The sequence below is a fragment of the Brachionichthys hirsutus genome, chromosome 5, assembly GCF_040956055.1.
Source record: "Brachionichthys hirsutus isolate HB-005 chromosome 5, CSIRO-AGI_Bhir_v1, whole genome shotgun sequence".
Lineage (NCBI taxonomy): Eukaryota > Metazoa > Chordata > Actinopteri > Lophiiformes > Brachionichthyidae > Brachionichthys > Brachionichthys hirsutus.
This window is the reverse complement of record NC_090901.1, coordinates 2,666,354-2,684,091: the sequence shown is the minus strand read 5'-3', so window position 1 is coordinate 2,684,091 and position 17,738 is coordinate 2,666,354. Positions and strand designations below refer to the sequence as shown.

General features: G+C 42.3%; 1 protein-coding gene and 1 long non-coding RNA gene across 2 annotated transcripts; both read left to right on the top strand.

The window, feature by feature from the left end:
- Positions 1-1,717: 1,717 nt before the first annotated feature.
- Positions 1,718-2,656, top strand: LOC137893479 (uncharacterized). The gene is made up of 3 exons (XR_011105455.1): positions 1,718-1,927; positions 2,283-2,392; positions 2,541-2,656. It is a non-coding gene; the product is annotated as an uncharacterized lncRNA (long non-coding RNA).
- Positions 2,657-5,176: 2,520 nt separating this feature from the next.
- LOC137893620 (beta-1,4-N-acetylgalactosaminyltransferase 3-like) lies at positions 5,177-17,581 on the top strand. Its single transcript, XM_068739033.1, has 19 exons — positions 5,177-5,493; positions 7,417-7,475; positions 7,603-7,686; positions 8,379-8,474; positions 8,989-9,079; positions 9,184-9,284; positions 9,384-9,451; positions 9,956-10,034; positions 10,206-10,272; positions 10,465-10,599; positions 10,728-10,837; positions 11,391-11,488; positions 11,729-12,163; positions 12,836-13,068; positions 13,493-13,646; positions 13,724-13,796; positions 13,881-14,034; positions 14,464-14,590; positions 15,205-17,581. The coding sequence occupies exons 1-19, from the start codon at positions 5,358-5,360 to the stop codon at positions 15,314-15,316; spliced, it is 2,412 nt and encodes an 803-aa protein (XP_068595134.1). The 5' UTR covers positions 5,177-5,357; the 3' UTR covers positions 15,317-17,581.
- Positions 17,582-17,738: the final 157 nt, after the last annotated feature.

Sequence of the window (17,738 nt, the reverse complement as noted above, 5' to 3'; positions counted from 1 at the left end):
TAAAAATAAAAAAAATAAAAAAAATAAAAGACAGTATCTCCGCCTGTCACGCAGGAGGCCGGGGTTCGATTCCCTGACGGGGAGATGTTCTTTGTATCCAGGCATCCGGCGTAAATATTTTCCAAAGAAATTAAGCATGCAATCAACTTTTGATCTTGATCAAAAGTTGTACTTTAGTACAACTCTCGCTGGAACATCAACTCTGCATTCTTCTTCTCTCATTCTCTGTCGCTCCTCTCGCTTCTTCTGCAGTCCCTATTTCTCAGCATCAGAGCACATGCGCCCTCTTGTGGCGAAAGCATATCAATCAATCAAACAATCAAAATCTTTATTACAGACACAATGGTCCAATTAAAAAGCACACATAACATTTACAACATTTACAACGTTTACACAGTAAACACAGTAATCCTACAATAACATCAGGTACCAATGACACCAAATACCTGAGTTAAACTTCACAGCACTTAGGCTTGGCTGAGTCAGTGTTCTGATGATGTCATTCCCTGAGTCATGCAGCCGACATATAAACCTGTATGCAGGTGTCTCAGCTGAGCATTAAGGGTGTTAACCCCGACACCACAGAACATCTCACTGGCGCTGGACCACCTGGGCTTCCTGAGAAGTATCCGCATGCAGTCATTGTATGCCACCCTCAACGTCTGCATGCTGGCCTGTTTGTACTTGATCCACAAGGGGGCAGTATAGAGTGGCGTACAAAAGGCCCTGAAGAGGGTGACTTTGACCGCTTCAGAGCAAAAACTAAATTTCTTCTTCAGCATGTTGGCCTGCGCATACAGCATCCGCCGCTGTCTATACATGTCATCATCATCTCCCAGCTGGTCATTGATGATGTCATCATCATCTCCCAGCTGGTCATTGATGATGTGGCCCAGATATTTAGTTCTGCTGCAGACAGACAGCACTTGCCCTGACAGATAAAAGTTTGGGAAGTCCAAACCCTTATCCTCTCTGGTTTTGCAAACCATGACGGCACTCTTCTTGGCATTATACTTTACATCAAACCTGATACCATAGCCAGTGCATATGTCCAGGAGCTGCTGGAAGCCAGCACTGCTCGGTGACAATATGGCCAGGTCGTCAGCATACATGAAGTGATTGATCAAGGTGTCACCAAGCATACAACCAGTATTACAGCTGTTGAGCTGCACAGAGAGATCATGCATGTAGAAGTTAAAAAGTACCGGCGAAAGAAGCCCACCCTGGCGGACACGTTCCCCACAGTAAAAGGAGGAGAGACCACATTACCCCACCTAACCTGCATGGTCTGATTCGCATACCAATATGCCAGGATTCTAAGGAGACAGTTTGGCACACCTCTCTCCCTCAGCTTCAGGAACAGCTTCCGATGGTTCACACGGTCAAATGCCTTAGAGGCATCGATGAAGCCCACCAATACAGAGGAGTTTTTAGCCTTATACATGTCAATCACTTCTTTCAGACCATAAATACAAAGGAAATCTAAATATATATTTTTTATTCAAGGTGTTTTTATTTTCTTTTTGGTTTTTTAAACACAAATATATAAATTGTAGCTCAATAAGAACAGATACGTAGGAGCCTGATCCGTACCCGGGTCAGCAGGTGGCGGTAAAGCTCTTCGTAAAGGTGGCAAGCCGCCGGTAAAACCCACGAAGAAGCCGAAGAAAGAGACGAAGAAGAAGAAGAAGTTTAAGCTACTCGTTGATAAGATAAAACAGAGAGACGTCTAACTTGGTCTGGTGTAAAGATACGCGTGTAATTGTACCTGCTGTACTATGAAGCCGTTTTAGATCAATATTACCGGCGCTTTCTGGGGAAATGGGATTTGGTGTTATGGGAGAGCCACGGAGGTCAGACGAGCGGTGGGCAGCACACAATGTCAACACCGCCGCTCTGACAGCGGCCTTTTGACGCTCTAGCCCCGGTGAGGATGATGCACTTTACCCTGGCATTAGTCAGAGAAAGGCTTTTTACTGGCGGTGTTTTGCATAAACGTGGCGCATCCGGAGATTCGCCGTATCACCGTATGCTACTTTCCTTGCTAGCCTTCCTCTGCTGACACATTGCGGCTAATGGAAAGATGCTTTTTGCGTTTGTAAAGGGGAGTGCGTAGGCTGTTTTAGAGTTAAAATGCAGCCGCAATCTAATTTATTGAAATCGAGGTAGGGCCTCTCGACACTGTCAACAACGAACCGTATGCTAAATGTTAAATGTTGTGACGACAACCTTAATTACAGCAGCTGACTCTGACTCAATCTGACTCTTATTGTTGTTCACAGATCGACGTGATATCAAAATCATGCCTGGGAAACTGAAGGCCAAAATAGTGGCAGGCCGCCACTTGCCTGTGATGGACAGAGCCAGTGACCTGACTGATGCTTTTGTAGAGGTGAGAAATCCTGATTTTATTATCATCATTATTATTAAAATGATCGTTTGGGGGTTTTTGGGGGGTTAGTGAACTCCATGTGGTTTTTCAATGCTTTTATTAGTAAAAATGGTATTTAAAAATGTGTCTTTTGCGTTTTATCTCCCAGGTTAAGTTTGGAAATACAACTTTCAAAACGGATGTCTGTCCCAAATCTCTCAACCCTCAGTGGAACTCGGAGTGGTTCAAATTTGAGGTGCGGTAACGCGACGTGGAGCCCGTTTGATCGTGGTAACGTGGATCACATTTCTGTTCCCATCTCCTTGAACACTCGTATCCACGCTCGCCTTCGTCGTTCTGTCTCCTCGATTTCTAGCACGAGCTAACTTCAACATTTTTCAACTATTTTCAGTAACTGTGGAGGGTTCTTCTACGGGTCGTGTGTTTGACCAGAGAGAGTTGAAGTTTGAGATCGGGGATGGAGAGCATCTTGGTTTTCCGGCTGGAGTGGAGAAAGCTATCATGGCTATGGAGCAGGGAGAGGAGGCTCTCTTCATTATAAAGCCCAAGTATGATCATACGTGCAGCTAATTCATTGTCTGCTACGACTTCAGTATCGTGGCAGTCCTGCTTTATAGCCTGCATTTGAGAAGAATGATAATTTAATCCTATTTGCTGTAGGTATGGCTTTGGGAGTACAGGAAATGCAAAAGAAGCAGTGAAGGTGAAGACGGGTGGGAAAGAGAACGGAAATCCTGATATGGAAATTCAGAACGGAGACAAGGAAGTTGAAAATGACGCAAAAGCGTAGCTGAAGATGTGATTATGTGTTATCTGTTCTTCAGCTGCGTGTGTGTGTGTGTGTGTGTGTGTGTGTGTGCGTGTGTGTGTCAGCGAGAGCACTGATCCCTTGCGTGTCCCCTGTATCTCTTAGTGTCTGGGCTTTTTGCAGTGGAGTGGGTGGGGCCGTCCCAGTTGTGGGATGTGGTTGGAATAAATCTATTTTCTGCCACATCTTCACCCTGAACTCGCTCGACCCACATCTTTTATCTGTGCATGTGTTTTCAAAGCATTCTGGGTAGTAAAAAAAAAAAGGTTCAGAATTTCTAACGCTCACCTGTCAAGGGCTAGACCATTCACCTTGTACTACCCCCTCCTTACGTTTTAAGCTATACATCCAGCCCTCCTCATGGGCCTACTGATCAGTTCCTGGAGATGTGATGTGTGTGTGTTGGGAATGTTAGCATGCTCGTTTCCCGGAGTACGCGTGTAGCAGCACTGTGTTTAGGTAGAGAATTAAGATGTTAACCGTGACTCGCTTTCAGATTTAAAGCTTCTGTCTTCTGATCTAAATTTGAAGCTCCCTATTTGCCTGTGGGGTAAATGACTGTTCACTTTTTTTATTTGGACATGTGGAATTTGTACTTGTGGTTGTAATTTCTCTATCAGAATAATTATTACAGCCAATTACTGAACTGGAATAGTTGCATTTCAAACCAGCTAAAGAGGACGTGACTCAAGTAGTAGTTAAATGTTGGGTCTTAATTTACTGGTAAATGGTAGCTGTATAAACTTGTGAATATATGGCTCATCACAGCCAGGCTGTAAAAGATGGTACACCTGAGGAATATGTGAACTGTTTGTTTTATTCACCAGGTGGGGCAGAAACTGGACAGGAAGCTCTCTTCTGTGTTTCGGGTGTTCGTCTGTTGGGTTGTGTTGATCTCTTCCTCTGTTCTGTTGGACGGGTCGCTGCTTGGTCTGCCCTGACTGAAGGATATATAATAAATAAATACATAAAAATGTGACGGTCTTACTTTCTTACCTGTTTCGGGTGTTGTTCCATTAGTTTCCAGTTACAACTGATAAATGATTTGCGTGCGCTGTGGAACGTGTCGGGTATCGACTGACGCAAAAGACTTTAAAGAAAATTGCAGATTATATTTAACATGAATTTTCTTCAAAGGAACAAGATGTTTAAATTAATTTATTCCACTTGAACCCCATCTTTAGATGTGAAGAGTATAATTTCCAAGTTGGGACCTGTTATTCATTTTACTGCAGGACTTTGTGTATTCAAGGTTGGATGTCGATGATGATGGAGGATGCGTATTTGAGTTCTGGTTTTTGTGCCTGTTTTGCCTCCCAATCTGAAACCACAGGATTTAATAGGATCTCGGCCCTCCCTTTTATAACAGCTTCTTCTGGGAAGGCTTTTCACAAGGTTTGGGAGTGTGTTTATTATGGGAATCGTTGCGACTTCCTTCCCTGTGTTGGGTCCTGCGTATTTATCCGACGCATTTATTTGAGGCCCAAGTACGGCGATATACGAAGTCAGAAAAAGATATTGCATCGATGAATAATGTATGATGAATATATTTATTAGATAGAATGTTAGAGTACAAGTACAGTCACACAGTAGCATGTATTACAGTACAAATAAAGTCAAACATCCTGCCTAAGAGGAGCATTTTGAAAATTACACTTTTACAGAATATTGCATTCGACGCGGACAACTTAATTTCTTGAAGGTCTTTTCTCAGATTCTTGTAGAATTTGTGTTCCATCACCTCCATCGACACAGAAGACATGCTTTTACTTTGAAAGCGGAGCCACTGTTCCTCTGTATTCCTTTTCTGTTTGTGCTCGTGAAGTTGAGGGGATGGTTTATTAGTTTGGGAGTTCACTGCGGCTCCGGCTGTTCGCGTTTTCTCGTGCGTAATTCGTGCGCGACTATTTGGAGGACCCCAGCCGGCAGCCCGTTCGTCGGAAGAACAAGAAACCTTTTCCCCAAAACATTCCATGTTCGGGCGCCTTCCTTGTAGAACAGTGCTTCTCACTGGTCATACTGGGATTTTTCGCGGGATGCGAGCCCCTAGAAGCTGCGCGCACTGGGAACATCCTCCGTGCCAGTGGCGCGTCTGAGGCGCGCAGGCTCGTTTTGGCGTCCCATGAATAACTTCAGAGGTTTCGCTCCAGACTTGAGATGATGTCGTTGCTTTTCCTCTCGAAGAAGCTGCGGCGCAACACCAGATATCTGCTTCTCCTTGTGATCTTACTGGCCGGACTGGCCGTCTACCACGAGATGGTCGCTGTTAACAGAATATGGACCGGCGCCAACAGTAAGTTCCAACGAAAGGTTATTGTTTTAATGTACATGTCTACTATTAGACATGTATTACTACTATAATAACTGATATGAAGGGCTCATTACGCAAAGCGAGCATGTGTGAAAGCAAGGAATGAACTAGAGGGACTTTTTTTTTTTCCATTGCTTCGCTTCAAGTGGGAAGGTAACAGCATCTAATTGTAATTAAATAAGAACTGACTTTGCATTCGTCGTTTATTGAGTCCACTGACGCAGCGCTGCCAGAGTTGTGTGTGCGTAAAACGCACTCACGCACACACACACACACATTTTCTAGAATGGCCCCGCATTCCCCTTCACGTCCGGCATGTTTTTGTTCTCCCAAAGTCAAATTCATGACTCTGGAAACTGTATTTTTTAACTGTCTTTGCCACACATTTAAATTTGGAGAGTAGTATTTAGAGTTGTTTTATTTTACATTTTTAATGTTGTATTTTTTTACTTTTACGCTTCACGATTCCGGATGCATTTGTACAGGAAACATGAGCCTGCAACAGGTGAGACAACTTTAAGAGGTGAAGCAGTGTGTTTTTGTTTTAGAGGGGGGGGGGGGGGGGGCTCTCCGGTTGTAGGAAGTCAAGTCTCACACTTGGTAATAAAGCTTCCTGCCTGTTTTGGTGCAATCACAGCAAAGTATGACAAAGGTGTGCCACCACATTGGTGGTAGATTAAAATAAACTATGTCTCTACCCACATGTGAGAAATAAAAAAAGAAGATGACAACAGCACTTTGAACAAATATGACGTGTCAGCTCAAAATATTTTAAAAACATTACCTGTCTAGTGTCTATACGCATTCTTGTGCGTGCTCCAATTATCCATCCATGATTGAAATTCTAACACAATGACAAGCGCAATTGTTTTCATTGTTATGTGGATGTTTGTGGATGATTTATGTACGAGGGACTTTCAACGGAAACAAGACCGCACGGGCTTTTTTGAAATGCTCCTCTTAGACAGGATGTTTGACCTCATTTGTACTGTAATACATGCTACTGTGTGACTGTACTTGTACTCTAACATTCTATCTAATAAATATATTCATCATCATGTTTCCATCGATTACAGGAGGAGATGAAAAGGTTATATGCCTTGTGCATCTAATTTTTTTAATGTTCAAGCATGTCTCTTAAAGTGGCAGCAAGAATGTCTCAGGTTCGATTCCCAGTGTAATGTTGGAGTCCTATGTCCTTGATGGAAGGACCACATATCACATACCAATGAGAGACATGGCTGTCTTTCATGCAGGAGTTCAACATATTCCTCTCCTTCTTTTCTTAACTGCACCTCCGGAGACCCAATGATAATGACAGGCTGGGTGTTCACTGTAATTCCAATTCACTGAATGTAACCGCAAGCTCGTAGAAAAAATGCTCCGCCCTGTAAGGATGATAAGGATGTGGAAGCGTCATGAAAGAGTAATATTGGTCTTACACAGGTTTTTGCTGGGACACTGGCCTTCATTGCTTCAGTAATATACAACATGACCTCACAAAAATCATACGACAGCTTGCTGATGGGGCCCTGAAACTCTTATGGCATCGATATAAATCATCATCCACCAAGTGACTCGGATTAAGTAATTATCCAGTTTTTCTGTGATTATGGCAGAACATTTGACCATGTTCAGCCTTTTTGTTTTGTGCTTTCTTAAGAGATGAGTGACTGATGTGTACTTTCCACTCTCCACACACCTTCACAACCCAGTTAAATTATTTTCCCATGCTACCAACAAGAAGACAGTCAATCCACATCTATTTTAAGAAAGTACATTTTTTCTTATGAAAACAAAATAATCCTGCAGTAAATCCTGCAGTACAGCATTCAAGTAACTCGATGGTAGCATGTTTTTGCATATTTGTTTGTCAGAACTGCACTGATCTGTCATTTTCATCAGTTTTCTCAGGTATGAATCTTGAAGTCCCCAGTTGGAAGAGAGCAATGTTTGAGAACGGGGTAAGTAAGAGTTGCGCGTGGGGTGGTGGGGTGGTGGGGTGGTGGGGTGGGGGGGGTAATAGAAAATGTGTCGATGCGAGGTGGGCAGGAAACGGTATAGAAGTGAGTGATTTGGTTTGCTTCTCAGGTCAGAGAGGACCATCAGCTAGACTCACTGGAGGATTCAGCTTCTTTGAGTTCCAACTTCACTCCACAAACCTGGAAACCAGAGGTGTGTCCATTAAGCGCATGCTTAAGAACACTTTTCCTCCTGTGACAACCTGCCTAAACCTGTCCAGCTCCCTCCCACCTCAGTATATTTCCTGCAGTAGAGAGTACTCTGGCAGCTTCCTCTTCACTGTTCGAGTCATAATATTTCCACTCCATTAAGCAGCACGTTGCATTGGACAGTTGTGTGCACGAATAATATCATGTTTTGGGAGAGCGTCTTCTGCTTTTCATTATACAGACCAGTATGATGGTGATGTATGTTGTTTACAGTCTAAACTGAGTTGTGAATTAATGTCGTTCTCATTCTGCATTATTTTAAATCTAATAAAGCATATTTACTTACTTAGTGCCATCCATTGATCCATCTTCCACCGCCTATCCAGCGCCGGATCATGGAGCCACAAGCCTCAGCAGGGATTTCCAGACTTCCCTCGCTTAGTGCCACCCCACCATTTTCTTACCGAGATTCTGAGACAGACCCTACTTTTGCCTCCATCCTAACTCTTTGAAAACGAATAGAATGACTTTTAATGTGTTAAATACATTTAACTTACATTTAATTAATTGATAATAATAACACATTTTTTACAACCTGCCCCAGTACTGAGGCTAAACGGTTTCTGCTGCCGACTGACTGCAGCACAAAGAGTAGCACATTCCCAACGTCACTCTCACGCTCTTCTTTTCTTGCAGTTTGGGGGGAAGGCCAATCTGCACATCTTTGAGGACTGGTGTGGCAGTTCTGTGGGTGACCTCTTCAGGAACATTCACTACCCACTGTATCCTCATGTGAGTCAAAAGCCGTTATGCATGGAATGTGCAGGAACGAGTGCATGCATGAGTCAGCCTTCTGTCAGCTCTTCATTCATTTACATTTCTTCATAATCATATCTTACTAGTATGGCGCAGCGCCTGGGGACCTGGGAGTGGGCTCTTCTATCTCTATCGCGTGGACAACGTGCCTTTGGATTGGCACACCGGGGTGGCGGTCCCGGAGGGTGTGTTCCAACTATGGAGGATCACGCTCCTCAGCTTCCTGAAGGTCTATTCAGGGCTACTGGAGAGGAGGGTCTGCCGGATAGTCAAACGGATTTAGGAGGAGCATTGTGGATTTCGTCCTGTGAATGTGCTTAACAACGAGCTTATGCGGTTGGGTGTGGATAGAGTTTATGTTTCGAAACGGAGAGGAAAGATATTCGGTTTTAAAAAGAAACCGGCTCCGTGTGTACATGGCCTCAGGGTGTATTCTCTCTTTAAGCAAACATGTCTGAATACTCGTTTTCTCCTTCCTTTGCTCATTCAGTCCAGGACCACAGTACAAAAGCTGGCTGTTTCTCCTCAATGGACCAACTACGGGCTCAGGATTTTTGGTTATCTCCATCCATACTCTGATGGTAACAGATATTTGTCTAGTTGCTGAGTATAAAACCATTTCTATACAACTCCCAAAGATCTTTCCTTCAATTTCTTTCTTTCTGTTTTTTTCTCTATCCATCAGGAGAATTTGTGTTTGCTTTGAGCTCTGATGACAACTCTGAATTTTGGCTCAGTACAGATGAATCTCCCTTCAATGTGCAATTACTGACATGGGTTGGAAAGGTACCCGAGTCTGTCATCTTCTCTGAGAGTAGCTGACCATTTCATTTTATTGCTTGTGCTCGTATAATATTACATTTCTTATGTGAACATTCTTCCTAGAGCGGGGTGGAGTTTACTGCGCCAGGCGAGTTTGATAAGTTCGCCAGTCAGACGTCCAGACCGGTTGTGTGAGTTGATCATACTGTATTTTGTTGTTAGATTTACATTTCAAAACCAATATGACTAGATTCAGTCAAAAACTGCAGTTGCCCGAGTTTCTCCATTCTCATTCTGGGTTGGCATTTCCATTTGTTATGGAAAGTTCATGTAGCTGAGCCCCCTTTAAAACATATTCATACTTTTTTAATATGTGAGAAATAAGCATACACAGAATAAATACTTTTTAACAGGACTGTACATAAGAGAATATGACCAATCCACTTACCGGTAATAAGCCTCTGGATACAATTCATCTCATTATTGGTTTGTTATTGGCTGTTTTTTGCCTAAGATTCTTAAAAGACCAATGATAAATACATCAACCAAAGTGGACAAAAGGAACCCCAAACAATTCATACTAGTCATTTCTGTTTAGGGGTAATGTGTATTGCTAGTATTAGTAGTATTTTCTTGGCCTAAGGTTTTGGGATGAGATCCAGAGAAATATTTATAACCCTTTTAATGTGTGACAGGCTGTCTGCTCAGACAAAGTACTATTTTGAAGTCATTCACAAGCAAGATGATAGAGGGACTGACCATGTGGAGGTGGCAGTAAGTCATTGCACTTTACAAAGTAGAAAAATTCCTTTGCTGTCTTTGTCCCATTTCATTGCTTCCAACTCTGAAGTGTGTGTGTGTGTGTGTGTGTGTGTGTGTGTTTCCAATATTTGTAATAGATTTGAAGAGGCTTGACAGTCTAAAGTTGCATTTGTTTTCACACAGTGGCTGCTCCTGGATCAAGATCAAAAGTTCACAGTTATTGAATCCAAATATATCTCCCTTTATGTTAGTAAGTGCAAAAACCACACGTCATTATCGCTGCCCCAGTGAGTCAGGGGAAATCTCCATCCCACCCCTTTTGCTGTTTCTGTGTTCATATACAACAAGAATGTTCAAACATTGCGATCTGTGTCTGTGGTTTTGTTGCCGTGCACGTGCACGTGCACTTCTCTTATTGTTGTGCCCTGTGTTCATCACACAGATGAGGCTGGCTTGCTACTGGGTGATGTCACCCACATTCCGCAGACGGCTGCAACCAACCAGCGACCCTTAAAGGATGAGCGCAGCAGCAAAGCGGACATGTTGAGGAAAGATCCGCGAGACACTCTGTACAGAAGTGAGGGACTTCCCGCTGCACAGATAAACCTCTCCTTTCCCGCTATTCCAGCAGCTTCCTGCAGCCTATTTCCGAATGAAGTTGAAGGCACAAAGTAATCCTATGTTAAACTTTGTGTGTCTTTTCAGTGCCTTTGTTAAACAACAGTTTCCTTCATGGTGTTCTGCCTAAATGCTCATACAAACCTAGCTACATTATCAAAGGCCGGACGGTGCCGCGCTACCATGGACTGAATTATGTACGTATTTATGTAGTTAAATTGCTTCACTTTGCTTCTCACCAGTCGAGTTTGACAGTCGAGTTTGATCTGTTGATCAACAAAAGAATGTCTGTGTGTGACAGCAGTCCCAGAAGAATGCATGATGATAAATTCAGATTCTGCGTAGTTTAAAGAACTGTTGCCAGACAAACGCTGTGGTTGCAGACAGAATTCCATCTCAAAAGTATAAAACATGAAAATGACGCTGGTAGATTTGTCCCACCTCATTGTAAAACCCGTTTTCACTGTTTGTTCTGGAGACTTCAGGGTTCCCAGCACACATGTGTACGCTCAACATTCACCGGCACTAACTTCATGAAGTTGTTGAAATTCTAGTCCTAGGAAGCATCATGTGTAGCTTCAAAAAAAAAACCTCCATAAATTATTGAATACAAACTTTATTTAGCATAAATTCTGTTTGAAGTAAGAAAGGCACAAAAATACGCATGCAGTATTTTGTGTTTTTTATCTCAACCCTCAAGTCACCTGTTTGGTTGGGCAACCTTGTAAACACGAGATCTTATCTCCACAGATCCACTTGTCTTACGTCTACCCCAACGACTACACCCGACTCACACACATGGAGACCCAGGAGAGCTGCTTCTACCTCATCAACCCTAATCACAATACGTGAGACGTCACACTCAATGTTCATTGAAAAACCTGACACAATGTTCTACAGTATAGCAGCACACGGTTTTGTATATTCACTCCCAGCTCCCGCCGCATCGTGCCGAAGAACAGTTTCTTTCCTCCAAAAGGCAAACCTTGGCACGATCTTCCCCGATGAACTTCCTCCAAGGCTTTACAGGAACAGGAAATAGCTTCTACTTCTTTACTTAATTTTGTTTTCTGTCCTCTCATCGTCAGGAATGGCTTCTCTCAATACATGACGCTCAATCATCCTGATGAGGAAAATGGCCGAGACAACAGTGTCTACAGAGTGAAGAGGAATGCAGAAGAAAATGTGGATGGAGAACAGTCAGATATGAAAGGAGAGGAGAACCAAGCAATTGAGGAACCTGAAAGAAAGTCGGGCGTCACAATGGGTGAGGGAACACCTGTTTTGGAACTGGAACAAAGCGTTGACTACAAGGTTGAAGAGGACCACAGCCTACCGGAAGTATTTGACACTGAGGTGAACTGGAGCCAGACATTCCAGGTCAGCCAGCTGGACTTCCACGCACAACGAGAAGACAAAATAGAGCTGGGCTGCAGCATTTCAGGGAACTTGTTGTGCAACTCCAATGATATTCAGTCTGTCATCACGGTATTCATGGATCAACTCAACCAGAAGCACAAGGGGTAACTAAATATTTCCTCAGCTTAAGATAAGATAAATAAACATCTCATCTTATGGGTTTTCTCACGCATCTACAAATTGAATTTCCGGTACGGTGGCGTAGGGGTAGCGCTGTTGCCATCTGTGCGGAGTTTGTATAATATCCCTGTGTCCACATGGGTTTTCTCCAGTTTCCTCCCGCCTGCACAAAAATGCAATTTAGGTGAATTGATGACTCCAAATTGTCCGTAGTGTTTGAGTGTGTCAGCGTGAATGGTTGTCTGTCTCTGTGTGGCGACACGTCCGAGGTGTACCCGGCTCTCGCCCATAGCAAGCTGCATGTTACACGTTGATCAAAAGATAAAGATTCACAATGAATCCTTAAATCCTTAAAATGGCAGATCAAACAATAACTAAAATAACATTCAAATATCCACCATAAAAAAAAAAGGATTAAAGATTACCTAGAAGCCTTCAACGTGTATTAAGCCCTAGATGTTACTAGACCAGTAACCTAACTGAAAAAGTAATCAGTCAGCATTGAAAACCTATTTATGAAAAACAAAATCCTGTTATTAAAGGTTTTGCAGTATATTTATATTTTCTTAAATATACACCAAATACATAATTATATACCGTACGTACATCTTTTGCTGCATATTTAAATCTGTTTTTCTCTCTCTCTGCTCTTTCAGACAGTTGACACTGATGCGTGTGATTAACGTCGTGAAACGCGTGGACAGGACTCACGGCAGCCGCCTCCTCTTGGAACTGGAGGTGAAAGATGGAGACGACCAGCTGTTTCGCCTGTCGCACTACGTCTACCATCTCACTGACCGCAGCGGGCAGTTCAACCCGAAACCTCAGCTGTGTAATCCCGTGGACTTCCACTGGAATCCCGGGGTCACCGTCCACGTCCTCGTACCTGGTATGCCCACATTGATTTGTGCTTCTAATGCCATTCCATTCAGTGCATATTTCTGTGTATCTTAATGTCTCTTAATTTCTTTTCTGCTAATCACAAAAATGTTTGTCATTAGCGTTGTCAGGTGTCAGACACATTATTCATTTTAGAATTTTTAAATCAAGATATAAATTATCCATGTAACATTTATTTCTTGGACTCAGAATTTGATATACCTTAACTAGACATTGTCAGTATCCACTAATTTAAAGAAACGAAGGCCTCTACTGTGTGTTTTATACCAATGTCAGACTTGGAGAGAGCTCAGCGTTTTATCAAAGTTCAGTTTGGGAGTGATCCTGAGTTGCTCGTCCGAAACGGGAACAAGAACAGTCTTGCTGGGATGAGATTTTAAAACTAAAGATGTTGCTTATTCTGCATCGCTCAGTGAAAAACCAGGCTCGGTGGGTCCAGCAGCTCATTGATGACATGGAGAGAGTGTTTAAAGACACTCAAGATGTCAACTTGAATCTCATCATCGCCGACTTCAGCAGCACTGACATGGATGTGAAGAAGGCTCTGAAGGAATCCACACTCCCAAGGTAGAGGCCTTTACATACTGAGATGGTCAGGTACGTAGGATTGTGTGCGCTCTAACCACAGCTGTGGAACTGCTCAGTTACCAGTACATAAAGCTCGGAGGAAACTTTCAACGCTCTGCCGGCCTGCAAGCAGGCGTCAACAGTATAAAAGTGAGTTTTACGTCATCACTCAGCAATGGGGCATTAAGATGAAGAGACCAACATAGAGATGTAATAATGCCAATTGTCCCTCAGGATGGCCACAGCATTGTGTTTCTTTGTGACCTCCACATCCATTTCCCTTCCTCCATCATTGATACCATCCGGAAGCACTGTGTGGAGGGATACATGGCCTTTGCTCCAATAGTCATGAGGCTGAACTGTGGGGCTACACCATTGGATGCCAGAGGTTGATGCAGATGCTAATACTAAATGTTTTTATTTTCACGGCAGCCCATTCCTTCACAGAAGTAGTTCCTTAAAGCTAAATAGAATAGTAATATTTGTGTTACTGTAGTAAAGCTTTTGAAAAATTCTTAGTTTTGGCTGTTATGATTTGGAATAACATTTGGAATTGCATCCTTAAAAAACATTTGATTTTTAACATAATCTAATGTTTCTCCTGACACCTTCACTCATTCAAGCCAAAAACCTTTTTTTATTTAAATCCCACCATCATAACCAGCTCTGCTGGTTTAGCCTGTTTCAGTGAATGATGTCATATCGTGTTGCAACATGAGCTACTGTAGCCACTGCAATGTGCTGTTTGCATTTGCAGGAGCATTTTGTCTGAACGTGACATCACCTTTAAGTGTAAATGTTATTTTATTCTTTGCAGGTTGGTGGGAGGTGAATGGCTTTGGCCTGCTTGGGATCTATAAATCAGATCTGGAAGCAGTGGGAGGAATGAACACTCGGGAATACAAGGCGGGCTGGGGAGGAGAAGACTGGGAGCTCCTTGACAGGTTAATTTTTCTTTTGAAGACTCATTGAAAATAAAGTTTATGGTAGAGGGCGAGTCAAAATCCCCACCAGCAGATGTTGTGAGATTGTGCTTGAATTATTCTAAATCAATGGATCCCAAATGGAGCACTTTAGAGCCCAGTGAATAATGTTGCACAATTTACCTGAAAGCACATTTAGTGAATGTTTCGTCACGTAAAAAAAAATAAAAAAAAGGTAACTTTTTTTGCCACCTTCATTTTTATGTTGCACTTTCAAACATATAATTGAAGCCATGCATTCATTTTAGATGAGTTGTGTAACAACTGACAACAGATTCCTGGAGAACCAGTTTGACTGGGAATATATGTCATGCCTTTTTGTCCCTCAGTGTGTTGTTTTCCTTTATTTTTTCTTTCAAGAAGCTCCAAAACACACAACAGTCTGCTCAGCATCAACAAGAGAACGTGAAAAGAATCTGTGTTCCTAATGTTTCTGCTTTCCCCATGTTTGGGCTGACAGAATGGAGAATAGGCCTAAAATGTTAACATTATTGTTGTTATTGTGGCTCTAACAGTTTAGGAAACACCGCCTTTCAGATGAACAAAATGAAAAGTCATAATAATCTCTGCTCCAGGATCCTCCAGGCGGGACTGGAAGTCGACAGGATCTACTTGAGGAACTTCTTTCACTACTATCACTCCAAACGTGGCATGTGGAACCACGGGCTGTCGCAGAGAGCCAGCTGATCTTGCCAGCTGCTGCCAAACGATGACCGTGGTCACTACGGTAACAGTAACAGTGCACTTTAAGATCAGGGGCGTGGTTCTTGCTCCCTAATGGTGGCTCCTTCTAATCGACGGAGAAGCTGGAATGGAAAACTGACATCGGCTCACACACTGTCCTTCGGTCGCTTGCTAATGAGATGCTGCTTATGTGCTCAGGGCTTGTTTCACTTGACGTGCTGTTGACTACTACTATGGTACTTCTGCTGTGCCACTGAATGTATTTGAAGATACCGTCATGATCGTGATGCTGGATGCAACAATTGAAATGAAACGACTAAAGCAAAGTACAGAACAAAGGGAAAAAAATATTTTTTTGCTGTGACAGAATGAAATTAATTTGTACATGGACAAGACAGCTTTATGTATCATGTTAATTAAGATAGACTTTATATTGATTACGATTTGTGGGGTTTTTTTTTTTCTTCTTTTGAGCGACACAATAATTCTATAAATAAAATAGTGCCATTAATCAGAAACAGGTTTATGTCAGGGCAGTGTATTTGCAATAAAGTAATTCCTAAGTATAATGACAATTACATAATCGATAATTGTAAGATCAATCAAATAATCATTAAGTGGCGATTAAACAATGCTAAGTAACTTTGACCTACAGGGACGGTAGTAGGAAAATAACTGTCTGCAAAGGTGTGATAAGATGAAAAAAAACAATGTTGCTAGACAGGAAGTAAGCTTCAACAAAAGACCCTCATGCAGCTAAGTTTTGTGGTAAAGGTTTATGGACCGCATCTAGGGTATTGATACTTAGAATTTCCCTTGTACATTGCCTGTTTCCTGTTCTAAGAATGAAAGAATGGGTGCCTATATAAGCAAGATGTTTTCACTCTTCTTCGCTTCACTCAGCCAACTGTTCTACTTGGATGACTGAAGCCCCAAGGCCTTGGTAAAATAATTAAAGACCAATCTTACATAATCATGTGTCTTTATTATACAATTATTCAAAGTAACAAAAACTGCCAACACAACTTGGTGTCAGAAGTGGGATTCCCTGGCTGGTCGCCGGAGCCTGGGTGAACAGTGAAGGCCACCAGATCTGTAGCAGGTCTGCCTCTGAGTCCGATCAGTGTTACGGGGAGAGGACTGTTCACGCTGACTTCTGGTCGCCACCACGGGTCTAAATAAAAGAACAAAAAACTGCGAACACAGCAGTTTCTCGTTTCTACTATTGATGGTACCTTCTGGTGTGTTATTCAGTTACCGCAGAGAAATAAAATTGTTCTACAAGTCAGGAAAAACCTTAAACTGGAATAGCAATGAAAGTCAATGTGATTTGGTTTAGCATGGGAAAGAAATATATGAAAAAGAATCTACAGACAATGTCTGTAAATATTACATTGAGGGTTGTTTTTTAAAAGTATATTTTGTTTTTTCTGTGAAGCTTCCCATTCTAATGGATGGGAAGTATTACTTTCCTTATAAATACAGAGAGGAAATGCTGTGGGTCTAAAGTTATCTTGTATATTTGCCATTTTGGTTTATTGTTCTGAGATGACTGTCTGATTTTTTACATGTCTACCGGTACGTGTGTTTCAAAATCATATATGAAAAAGTATATATACATCATTCTTTTGATGGCATGGTGGTGTGGTGGGTAGCACTGTCGGCGTTTGTGTGTTCTGTGTCTGTGTGGGTTTTCTCTGGTATCTTACCATCACCAAAAACATACAACTTAGGTGAATTAATCCCTTTAAAATGACCATATGTATGAGTGGGTGCGTTTGTCTGCGTTGTCTGTCTCTGTGTGGCCCCACATTGCCCTGGCAATGCATTCTGGGTGTACCCCACCTCTTGCCCGTAGTCAGCTGCAGGCTCCAGCAACACCCGTGACCCACAAGGCGGATAAAGAGGCTGTAGACGAGATGCCTGAGGTCGCCTTGTCTACAAAGAAATGGATGCAAATGCAAATAAATTTGCATTTGCATTTGCAATTGCATTTGCAATTGCTCCCAGTGGCAGCGCCTTGCATGGCAAATAAATTCTGACCCAATGACTCTGATTATGTTTTTCTTTTCTTTCACTAAAGCATTGGCAGCTTTGTTAAAAGTTTGGTTTGGATGTTTCATGTTTATTTCCTGTGTTTTAGATAACTCATCTTTCTCTGTGCTGGAGTTAACCTCTGGTTTATTTATTCTTTCTTTCTCAGGTCCAGTTTGTCCCTATTTGACACTGCTTTGTAAAATTTGATGAATAAATTTCTATTCTCTTCAACTTTTTGTGTTGTGCATTCTGTGTACTTTGGACGTTTTGACATGCTGGTTAAAAGGCTCCATGGCCTATTCTGCCCGGATTCGGATAAGAGGCTAGCACAAGGCGATTATTGATCGTCTTGTCCTGAAGAAGATGAATAAATGAATGAAAGTTTATA